The sequence below is a fragment of the Rosa rugosa genome, chromosome 2 (assembly GCF_958449725.1).
Source record: "Rosa rugosa chromosome 2, drRosRugo1.1, whole genome shotgun sequence".
Taxonomy (NCBI): domain Eukaryota; kingdom Viridiplantae; phylum Streptophyta; class Magnoliopsida; order Rosales; family Rosaceae; genus Rosa; species Rosa rugosa.
The window spans coordinates 21198233-21210056 of record NC_084821.1 but is presented as its reverse complement, the minus strand read 5'-3'; the positions used below and the strand labels follow the sequence as shown (position 1 = coordinate 21210056).

Below are 11824 nucleotides of genomic sequence, written 5' to 3'. Positions count from 1 at the left end.
ATAAAACCTATAATATGTGGATCAAAAGCCCCCGGAGTCTACTTTCAAATGGAGTCTGCATATCTGAACTTGAAGTTCTACAGCTCTTGAAATATTCAAATGAGTACCCGAAGGTCGGAGCAGAAAACCAATTCCTAGTAATTTTATGAAGTCTTTCTCCACACATGCTTTGCACATAACCATTAAGTTGCACATGCCACTCACATGTCATCTTGCTAAAAGTTCTCCTTTTAATTCTCACATGCAAAACATGTGCATTTCTCCTATTTTGTCTCATTTTCTCCAAAAGACACCTAAAACAATAAAACAAAGTTAAAACTATAAATTAAGAGAAATAACATTATGTAATATGAAAAAATAAATAATATAAATATTGCATTTTATGCTCCTATCAATAGCTATGTGGTTTGGATTCACCATGCTGCTCATATATGAAATGTAAAGCTTACATCAAAGCGTTCATGTTGCGGCGGCCCTTTATGATAATTACGATGATGAATTGAAGTCAGCTATATCATCAGGTATGCCACACTTCGGCTTTTCTTCTGTGGAACTGTTAATGTAGAATTGGGAATTGTTTATAACATATATCAAGAACTTTGGCTTGGCCAATAAGGTTGAGTTTTTCTCAACTTACAACTCTATCTAATAGTCCTAGTCTATGATGCACGGAAACGCGAAAATGGCCGCGTTTCCCGTATCGAAATGGGAAAAGGGTCGGAAACGTGTCGGAAACGCTTGGAAACGCGTATCCTGATTTGGAAACGGTTTGGATACGGCCGTATCCAATGCGGAAACGTAAGAATGTAAATAAATCAGAAACGGTTTGTAGAGTCGAGTCGTTTGAATTGGCGATCTGGGAAGGGGTTCGGGAGCAGAGACTTCGGTGACGCTGTGAAGATCAGCAGCGGTGAAAGCTTGACGAACGATGGTGGAGTCGCTGGTGGCCGGGTCGGAGGTCCAGAGGAGGAGGGGCTTTCTTAGTTTTTCCCCTCAACTTGAAGGAAAGGCTTGGTGAGGTCCGTGGAGCATGTTGATGACAGCGTCGTAGCCGAACACCTTGAAGGCTTTGAGGAGGTCAATGGCGTTGTTGTGGGGAGAGGTCAGATTGTCAGAGTTGCCCATCTGAGTCGGTGGAGACTGGAGAGAAGGAAAAAAATTCAAAAATGTTTCTCTGAGGATCGGGGCACGTGGAATGAATGGTAATTAAAGAAAAGGGATGAATGGTCTAGGGGCATGGTCTATCTGTTAGAGCAAGTCCACCGGTGGTGGATTGCCCGGGCAAAAAAGAGGAATCTTGACGTGGTGACCAGTCATGGAGAGAATCAAGCTTCCACCGGTCCAAATATAGCTGGGCAAGTTTTGCCTTTCCCTGCCCCAAGTCAAAAAAATGGGCAAGCTCTTGACATTTTTCTTGCCCAAGCAAGGCCAGCTGCCAGCACGGAAGGAAGGCAACGTGGGTGACGTCATGGGATTTTGGCTGGTTTGGGATTTTGAACCCAACGGTCAAATAAAATGGGACGTTGGATTAAAAAGTGTTCTGCAGATCTGACGGCTAGGGAATTAATATCGATGAACAGTAATAAACAGTAACAGGGAAATGAACAGTAAAATGTCTAGTGGGATGAAAAATGTTTAAAATTGAAATGAACAGTAAAGTTAAAGCAGTGAACAGTAAAAGTAAACAGTAAAATAATGAACAGTGTTGACCGGGCAAGAAAAACAACGGGTGCAAACCCATGTCCAGTGGCAGTGAATAGTAGCTTGACTGGTCGAATTCTTGACTTCTCGACTTTGCCTTTTCTTGACTACGGGTGCACTTGCTCTTAAGATTGTCTGGGGCACGTGGGAAGGTGGGATAAAGTCATGCAGTAACATAGTAACACTTGGGTTATATATTCTTTTATGTTTCATATTTTTTTTCTTCTAATTATATATATATATATATATATATATATATATATATTTAATTGGCGTTTCCTTCACGTACCCGTTTCCTATTACATTTAAGATTTGCTGTTTCCACATTTCCGATCGTATCGTATCCGGAAACTCGTACCCGTTTCGGTGCTTCTTAGGTCTTAGTCTTTTCTTTTGTGGCAGGGTGTATGGATAAATGTATATATTTTGCATACAAACTTGGAATCAAATACTTGAAGCTTGATCTATTCATGGAGATATCCAGAAATACCAATAACAAAAAGTTGCTCAGCATATCTGTTGGCAATGGCATCGATGACCTGGGATGCCTTCTAGAGGCAGATATTGGCATTGTCCTCAATCCTTGCCCTGAGTTCTTGTTTCATAAGCACTCAGTTTGGAGTGTCGTTTGTGCGAGGTAATAGTGGCGAAACAGAAGCAGATGAGTGAAGGGATACACTTTTTATGGAAATCAAGAACCGGGACCCTTTGCGTAGTTAAAAATTGGGATGAAATTACCGCTTTCATATTTGGGGCATTTAAGATTGATTATACACCGAAGACCAAAAGTGCTAGGGGACCATATGAATCTTCATCATAGCTCCCAAATTAACATACAAACCCGCAACCGAATAGCCTCTAATTGTACCCCAATCTATCACTAATATCATCATCATAAGTCCTACTTCCATTCGGTGTTTAGTTCGAACTTTCGAGCATTATTTAACTTCTGGTGTAGAGCAGTAAGCACTGTAGAAGGTTTAGAACTTACTATGTTGTTAGCCTTAACCCAGGCATTCACTAATTTCATGACCATATTTTGGGGACAAAAAGAAAGATAAAAAATTTCATCATGATGACACATATGATCAATTGATCATATGACACATCTGCAACGCCAGTTCCATATGAACCACAAGCATGTAGCAAATGTAAGGTACCAAGGGGTGGAGCTCGAGATTACGAGCTCTAAGTTAGCAGTCAAATTCCAGGGACATGGAATTTTTGAAAGTAAGGCCATATGCGAAATGTTCCAAATACGCAAAGAGACCTCACATCTCCTGAAAATATGAACCAGAGATTCAACATGATTTTTACATCTGGGGCACATGAGGAATAGTTATAAGGATCCTAACAGCCCATATTAATGTTTTGATTTCAGGGCGAAGGTGCAGCTGCCAGAAGAAGTTGACGTAGAAATTAGGAAGACATGAAAACTTTACAGCTACAGCCAACATTCAATTTCAAGTCATTTGGCCAACAGATGAGCACTATGAGGAATGGCTCTCCAAGTCGAAGAACAACTAGTATTAAAGAAAATTTTTAAATTAGATCTTTCTGATTCAGACACTTAGCAAGAACATGGAGCACCTCTTCTGGACTAGGCTAGAGATGTTGTCAAGTATAAAATGTAATATTATCTTAAAATGCTTATTAAAAAAAAAAATTCTTAAAATGTATATATATGAGAGTGCAATTAAGCTTATGAAACAGGTTTTGGATGAAACAGGTGTGGACCTGAGTTATGTTGGAGGAGGTAGAGTAAGAGGCATAATCAGATAGTGCATAAACTAGCCAGACAAGCTTTAAGTATAGTGCAGGAACTGTTTTGCAAAGAAGTTGGGCCTCCTTGATTTTAGGTGCAGTAGAGAACTAGCTAGTAAGGAACTGGGATTTTCCCATTTGAGGTAACCCTTGAGTTAACAAAATCTTTTTTTTTTTTTTTTTTTTTTAAAGAAAAAAAAAAGCGCTTATGAAAATTAACATGTGGTAGAGGAATTTTGCTTTTCTGACTGCCTAGTGTTATATGGGATAGGGAGAATATTCTAGGGAATAATCAGTCATGCTTGACAAGATAGAAATGTTCTGATTCTGATGAAGCATATCCGACACATTGTGGAAAATTCCACAGAATATATGGACAGGACAATGCTCATCAGGAGAAGTCATGCACCATGTTGTGGAAAATGAGGCATTAAACCTCAAACTCAAAGCTAGTACAGCGTTGTCTCTGAGGGACTCCGGGTAAGGCTCTGCAGATTACTATCCAAGAAATAGCCTTTCTGAAGATCGCAGAGTTCCAGGTACTTCATGGTTGCTTAGCTTTATTTACTGCTTCCCAAGTGTCCAAGTTGAAGCTTTGAGCTCTTAACTACTAAAACCCATTGTTTTTTAGTTCTGGTTCATTTTGGCTCCAGCTGTAACCTATTTAAATTGCAAACTGGAGCAGAAGCAGAATGGATGCACCAAATCAATGGACTTGGACTTTAAACTTCAGGTTTGAATTCTATGTTTCAGCCTTACATCACGTTTAAGAAACTGAAAATGGTATGCCTTTTCAGTATATATCGTTCTTCAAAATATGGATCATATTATGTCCTATATGTACAAGTTTCTTTCTTGCAAACCCGAAACAACCGAATACAATAGACTTCTGTGAAAGTTTTCTACTATGGCATGGCCAGGAATGGTTTTAGTACTACATACCCGATTATCCGGCTGTTCTCCAACACACTTGGATAAATAAACCCCATGAACTGTAACGTTACCTCTAGCCAACAACTCAAGTTAGAAATAGTATATGGATCCCTAACAGAGCATTAAACCCCAACAGATGTATAACCCCTCTAATAGCGGAGCCTATTGCAGAAGATGCATGAACCAACCATCTTTTTCGCTTTTATTGGTATGAATGCAGGATGTATACAGGTGCTTTCAGAACCATTCTGCAGGATGCAACAAGGTCATGGGTAACTCCATCCTCGGATGCCTATCCTCAAGATATATACTTGGACTCTTGAAGTCTGGATAAAATGTATTAGAAAATTATCTACAGAGTACTACTATCAGTTTGGTACACACTCTTTCACCTCAATCATAGAAATTCCGCCAACTTTTTAACAGAAAAGGAAGTATAGCAAAACCCCAATTTACATGTCGAAGATGTGCTCATTTTGCAGGTAACTATAACTCTGGGAACCCGTTGACCATCAACCAAATGCTGAATGAGTTTCAAACTGGGCAGGTTTTGGGGCTATCCTACCACAGATAACTGCAGCATACAATTCTAGCATCATGAGGTTCTCATTTTCATCATAGTTCACAAGGCATCTCTTACTCAAACATGGCAAATGCATCACAAAACCATTTCATTGCAAGTCTCAAAGCACAACTGTACATATCGGTGATACTTAAACCTAAGGTACTCTAAAAAGAAAGGGGAGCCCATACATAGAAAGGCAGATATAGACCGAGGGGATGAGAGCACTAAGCTGTAACTAAATGTTGTGTTAGCACTGAGGGGCACCAGAAAGTATGGGACCCCTTGTTTTTGACCCATGCCTTCCCAATGCTGGAATGCTAAGGGACCGGCGTTTTCTAATTTTCATATTGCCAGAGCACGGCATTGTCATCTCATTCTTCTCCATAAAGAGAGAAGTATATGAACATAGTGGTTCAGAAAATGACTCGTTTCTAGTTCTAAGGAAAAGATCCAGGTTCTGGCGATACTTATCCACATCCTTATTGGCTGATGGGTGCTCAGCAACAGGGAATATCTTAAGCTTGCGCTCCGTAGCATCATCATCTGACCAGTATCCATTCCCCTGAACGTCCTGCATTGCCAGGTCTTCATACTCTTCATCTGATTTCGTAGACTCCTCATCCACTGACCCTACCTGCACAAATAGCAGAAAATTTCTTATATTTATAATCTGTGATATAATCATTTAAGATCAGCAGCTGAGTATCAAGTTTATGCCGTATCTTAATCTATCAGTCATCATTACAAACTTATCAAGTTCCCCACATGTTTATATCTATACACGCAAGTGTGCCAACAGACATATTGGGCAAGCAGAGACGTCAGATGCAAAAAGCTGAAGTCTCAAGTTAATGTCTTAATCTCTTTGATTTCCAACATAACCTAATAATTGAACTAAAACAAACCAACATACCTCTTCTTCAACCTGCTTGTCATCATCATCACTTAATTCCTCATCACTGCCTACATCAGCTGATTCATCAACCTCTTCATCGCTGCCATGCACCGAGTTGTCCTCCTTCAGCTGAAGGGATATAAATAAATAGGTAAATATTAAAAAAATCCAACCTGAACATGTTTGAAAATCTAACCATATTTGCAATATATCCAAAATAAAACATCTTTTGAAGATCAAATCATACAACCAATAAATACTATCAACCCATACCACTAATTTCAAGATTTATACAGTTCATTTAGAAAATAGGTTTGGAAAATTCTCAAACTACACCTAACCAAGGAAACTGATCTTTACAAAGTTCTTTTCTTGAATAATCAAAATTAGAGTTTAGAAGGTACCTCCTTGGCAGGTCCCTCCGATCGTGGTGAGCTGCAGCAAGAAGAGAAATGCCTACTTACAGTCTCAGTATCATCAGCCCTTGACCCATCAACACTTCCAGCACAGCTTGGGCCACCATCTTTGGGCCAAGCGCTTAAACCATAGAGACCAAACTGAAGATTCACTTGCTCTGCACTGCCAATCTCCATCTCAGTCCCATGGCAGAATATAGGCTTCCCATTACGATCGACTGAATCAACAGGCCAAGCCTTTGCTACAGATCCATCAGTATTTACAAGAGCCATCAGATGCCTAGATGACCCTTTTCTCTGGATAAGTTGAAACATCCCCTTTGAACTCAAAGAATTGGCTGCACGCTGGTTCCTATACTCCTCATCCACTACGGTTACTGTATTTCTCGTGGGATCATAAAGTTGTTCCCCTGCTTCACGCCTACGGAGGCAGCTAAAGACTGTTGCATGGATTGCAGCCACACTCTTGTCAACATTAGTGTTGTTAATTTTGGGGACAAGATGCTTGTCAGCCCTCTGGCAGAGATATTCTTGAATTGTTCTGATGTTTCGGATGTACTTCACATATTTGTTCTTTGCTGGGTCCAGTGTCATATACTTTGCACGTACTGCAAATCTCTCCAAGTGCTTATCCTCATTTGTGATAAATATCATGAATGGTATGATCGAAGGGTGTTTCTTCATAAGCCCCATCTGTGGTTCAAACAATTATTGAGATGGAGGAGTTTAATATAAAACAAAACAGTAAGAGAACAGTTTCAAACTAGGAGACGACAAAGGGGAAGAGAATTAGAGATACATACCACAAAATTAAGGCTTAAGTGAACACCTTCTACAATAACTGATTCTTTTCTTTCCTCCCATGCAGTAATAAGACGGTCAAGACTGTCAATTACCATCTCACTTTGTGCCTTGAATCCTTCAATGGCCATCTGCTTTGGACCGATCAATTCAGCAGTACTCAAACCAGCGTCTGACATAGAGCCATCAGCTATTCCATCTTTAGAAAGTGAATGTGAACTTCCAGCTGATTTTTTGGCTTTCTTTTTGGCTTTTGCTTCTGCAACTGCCACTGGATCTAAACACTCCCCTGCATGATAGGTTGAAGCCCATAGTAAAGGATTTTGCTTCTCATCTGCGAAACTCCTCATCATGTGCCGAATCGAGTCAGTAGATATCACAGTTGTGATTCCCAACCTACTACCCTGCAAGATGATATGGGTTAGACCCAAAGTAAATGATATAGAGTTATCGTAACAGCACAGACATTGTTATTAACTTTTCAAATCATTAACTATAACTTTAGAAAAGAAAAAAACATTTCTAACTTTAGAAAAGAAAAAACATTTCTAACTATTATGTCAGATTAGCAACTATATAAAAAGTCAAAAAGGAACTATGAAAACAAAGAACTAGTGAACTCAAATACCAGCAATGAAGACAAAGTAGATTTTCCACAGCCACTGGTGCCGCACAACAGTACTGTTACAGATTCCTTCCGTTCTCGAATTCTGCATGGAGAAAATATATGAAGATAAAAATTGGGTGCAGTGGATAGCAAATACAAATAATTTTTAACTCTGGAGAATGCAATGCAACAGCATTCACAATAACGCCAAACAACAAGGTCAAATAGCAAGACTGAGCATTTCCTATTTAAACTCCTACAACATCCAATGATATTATATTACTTTCCCAACTCTAATCCCCTTATTTCCAAAACTAGAGCTGCAACGTTCAGATTAAAAAATGGAGGACACCGCATAGTTGACTAGTAAGCATGTTCAAACTAAGAAATGGGGAGATCGTTTACTGTAACAGAAACACCAACTACTTGCAGATGGCTAAACTGTGAGAATAACATGTAGGGCACTTGATGTGGCGACTTTTGAACACCTTAATGACCAGTTATCATGCACTAGTATGAGACTTGTAAATTCTCAGCCTGTATGGGGTTGTGAATGATTCATAACCCAAGGCACCTTCTGAAAGCACCTTTAGATTTATTCTGGAGAAGACACCCTTGTATTTCCAGCACTGACAAAAGTCAATAGTATTTAAGTTCGTGATTAAATTTCTTAAAAGTTGTCAGAAGAAATAATTAGAGCCTAATTCATGTATAACTCTATTTGACTATCAAAAGAGTAGAGGTGCCAATAAATATATCATAAACACTTCTTGCAGCCTTTTCCATTAGAATACTGTGGGATCCCAAAAAAAGCTTTAAAACTTAAGTATTTCAAATTTCTTTATGGAAAGGTTATTATGGGCATAGTGTTCAAGACTGTGATGTTCAGACATGATTCTGATGAAAAATAAGCTGAAATAGCAAAAATTCATCCAAAGGAACAAGTACATGTTAAGTGAGCCAACTTGATCCTAAACTATGAAAGTAAATGTTATAAGAATGAATATATATGGCAGAAAAGAAACTACTCTAGCCCATTGTGGCCTATCATATTAACACCAACAAGTACCTACGTAATTGTAATGCCCAACCGGCTCTTCATGGCATAAACAATGTTTAATAAAGAAAACAAAAGCCAGGCCTTGACTATCTTCTTTTTTTGCCCCAAGGAAAGGCCCTATTATGGCCAATATGAACTATGTTGGAGCTTGTGCATGAAACATACATCCCCAAATAAACAGTATACAACAAAGAAGAGATTGATAATAATATACAGATTAACCACACAAAAGGAATGCTTTAAAGATGCATTATGTTACAAGTTACAACAGAAATCCTACAAGTTTTGTGCTAATATCATTACGGTACTTTCCTCACTACTACAGTTTCCAAAAGTATGCATTTACATAGTCTGTTCCAATGCACAGTGATCAACAGCATGTTAACTAAATAGTCAGAATATTACCACACACACACACACACACTCGCACACTCTGTTTTGAATTGGTAATTGACACTAGCTGTCTGGAATTTTAACTATTGATTTGCCAGGAAAAGGGAGATCACGGAGACCACCTTTTAAATGCAGTGTGTGTATCTGTGTCTGTGTCTGAGTGATTATGATTTCAAAAAGATACAAGACCCCATACCTGCATGCCAAAACTAAGTCTGCCCTCTGATTTGGACCAACATACTTGTACACAGCCAGAGCATCACAAACAACATCCAAGAAAGTTTCTCTCCTAACTACAACAGTCGTACGTGTTTTGTACATTTCAAATGGTACACTCTTACTTCTATGATCTTCCCCTGAAACCATATGCTTGCAAGCCTCAGCTTTACTGGGGGAAACATTCTCTGTCCCGTCCGGAAGCAAGGCATTACATGAACTTACGTTTCTTATCAATTCAAAAACTCGTTGACTAATCTGATAAGAAGAAAATATGTTAGTGTCTAAGTGTCTTAAAGGAAGGAAATATAAATATATAAGATCATAAGAACATCCCAACTAATTAATGAAAGTATGCAATAAAAGCCCAAACTAAAGCACCAAATGCTACCAGAAGTTGTTACAACCTGACAATTGGAACAAACATCTAATTAGGGGTCAGTGATCCTATCAGTTAACATAAATATTCCTAAAATAATGCATATTGTTGAGCAATGTGAAAAATATAAAGTGCAGGCCCATGATTAATAGAAAGTGCAGACTGATGTTCTAAAACAACCAAAAAACACCATAAAAGAAGAATATCCAAGCTTTTGACAGTTCAAAATGCATGATCAGTTGCTACCCACAGATACAAAAACAAATCATCACTTCTCCTACAATAAATTACATAAAATTACGAATGGAACACCATATAATTACGGGTCATCCTCTTGTCAATTCACAGCAGAGACACTTTATACATATGAAGTGTGCAAGCAAACAAGGAATTCACACTAAAGATACCCTACCGCATTTATGTTCAGTTTGGACAAAATCCTCAAGATTATGGTCAATTATAGACGAACACCCAGATATCAATGTTAAGGCATGACAAATTGAGTCAGCACACCGCAACAATGTAACTCAACAAAAACTATCGGAGAAAATAGGAGATCCATATCAAACAACAAGGTCAAGAGTTGAAATAAGGGTGCCAAGAGACCCAGAATTGAAGGAAAATTGGAAACTAAATGGACAGATGAGAGAAAAATCAGTTCAGATGGTTCAACCAAGAATAGATAACGGCTCCACCAGCAGAAAGTTCTAACAAGATGTTGAAGGCGACACAAGAACATTAATGGTCATAGACAACCACCTTTTCTTTTAATTAAATTTAGAGGAAACCTGAACTAATCTGTGATAATGACATCTTGCACAAATGACTCCAAGAACTCCAATTCTACATAAAAGACCAATAGACCGACCATAAAATTAGTTCCGAGAAGCCTTCGTTGACCAGACCTTAAATTAGAAATTTTTTCAGCTAGACCTTCCTCAACATTACGTAAGATTATAGACTCTCAAGAGTGCAATTCTGAAAACGTGTTCTGGACGTTCCATCCAAACCCAGATCTACGCAAAAACACCTTCCACAGCCTAGGACCATGACAGTACTAAATTCAAACATAGAAACACCCCCTTCCATCCGATTCTACTTTCCCAAAATCAAAGAAACTAAGCTCTAGATTAACGCAAAAACCATAATAACAAAAATTTGGCATAAATCGGGAAAAAAAAAAAAGGAAAATTTTCTATACAAACCTTGAAGGCGTGTCGAGGTTTGCATCCCATGAGTTGCAGAGAGCTCTGCAAAACCGGACGCGTATATCGAAAAGACTCCTTCCCTTTCTCTCTCGCTTCCTCGCCATCCACCACCACTATGTACAAAACCTTCGCCGACTCACTCATATCTCTGCCAAATTATCAAAAATCATCATCAGAAACAAAATGCACAGTCGAAATCTAACGCAATGCAAAGCTGTTTAGATGGTGAATTCGGAAGGAGGGGGAGACAAAGCGGAGAATCGGAGACAATGCAGGAATAAGAAGAGCAATGCAAGAAGAGCGAAGAAAGGGGACCTGAAAATTGACTGTTGTGTCCGTGCGTGTGTTTGGGATAACTTTTTTATGTAGAAGAGGAAGCGAAGAAGGATTTGAGATAGGCCATTTTACAAAAAGAGGACCGGGATCTCGCCGCTTTACTCTGTCTCTGCCACTCACCACCTGCCCCCCTGACCTCCACGCATCGCCCGCACCCACCCTCCACGAGTCCCTCTCTCTCTCTCTCTTTCTCTTCCACCGCCACACTCTCTCTCTCTCTCTCTTCCTCCAAATGACGGATTTGGGCTTCGTTCGCTGCGAGAATTTCAATTCCTTCCGTTTGGGATTTATAAGTGCGGGGGAGGGAAGGGGAGGGGAGGGGAGAGTGTGGGCCCGGGGGCGTAGGTCAAGGAGGAAGGGGGAGAATGGTAATTTCGGAAAGATAGGGACTTGATCTGGGTAGCAATTAATTCGTTTTAAGGTCACACCGGGAAAAGGGACGACTCCACGGGGTTTTTAATTCGGTTTTCTTACCAACATCGTCGTAATTGACTCGAACACTGTTGCATAGCGTTTTTGGTTTTCGGTTTCGAGTCTAGATAATTGAATT

General features: G+C 39.4%; 1 protein-coding gene and 1 long non-coding RNA gene across 5 annotated transcripts; one reads left to right on the top strand and one right to left on the bottom strand.

The window, feature by feature from the left end:
- Positions 1 to 3805: 3805 nt before the first annotated feature.
- LOC133729420 (uncharacterized) lies at positions 3806 to 5020 on the top strand. 2 transcript variants are annotated; one of them, XR_009856372.1, is made up of 4 exons: positions 3806 to 4004; positions 4097 to 4198; positions 4619 to 4774; positions 4881 to 5020. It is a non-coding gene; the product is annotated as an uncharacterized LOC133729420 (long non-coding RNA). The 2 variants fall into 2 exon arrangements; XR_009856371.1 differs by having other exon boundaries at positions 3809 to 4004; positions 4119 to 4198.
- Positions 5021 to 5052: 32 nt separating this feature from the next.
- LOC133729419 (P-loop NTPase domain-containing protein LPA1 homolog 1) lies at positions 5053 to 11517 on the bottom strand. 3 transcript variants are annotated; one of them, XM_062156936.1, is made up of 8 exons: positions 11254 to 11517; positions 10936 to 11086; positions 9332 to 9609; positions 7704 to 7785; positions 7078 to 7479; positions 6263 to 6967; positions 5877 to 5987; positions 5053 to 5597 (listed from the first exon to the last, which is right to left on the bottom strand). In XM_062156936.1, the coding sequence occupies exons 2-8, from the start codon at positions 11080 to 11082 to the stop codon at positions 5211 to 5213; spliced, it is 2112 nt and encodes a 703-aa protein (XP_062012920.1). In that variant the 5' UTR covers positions 11083 to 11086; positions 11254 to 11517; the 3' UTR covers positions 5053 to 5210. The 3 variants fall into 3 exon arrangements, with proteins under 3 accessions (XP_062012920.1, XP_062012922.1, XP_062012921.1); XM_062156938.1 differs by lacking the exon at positions 9332 to 9609 and having other exon boundaries at positions 11254 to 11516; XM_062156937.1 differs by lacking the exons at positions 10936 to 11086; positions 11254 to 11517 and adding an exon at positions 10143 to 10675.
- Between the last annotated feature and the right edge of the window lie 307 nt (positions 11518 to 11824).

Excerpts from the sequence above, each read along its gene's own strand:
- LOC133729419 (XM_062156936.1), bottom strand. The coding sequence starts at position 11,082 with ATGAGTGAGTCGGCGAAGGTTTTGTACATAGTGGTGGTGGATGGCGAG. Across the intron at positions 9,610-10,935 it reads AACCTCGACACGCCTTCAAG|ATTAGTCAACGAGTTTTTGA; the intron begins GTTTGTATAGAA and ends TCTTCTTATCAG. Across the intron at positions 6,968-7,077 it reads ACTTAAGCCTTAATTTTGTG|ATGGGGCTTATGAAGAAACA; the intron begins GTATGTATCTCT and ends TTTGAACCACAG.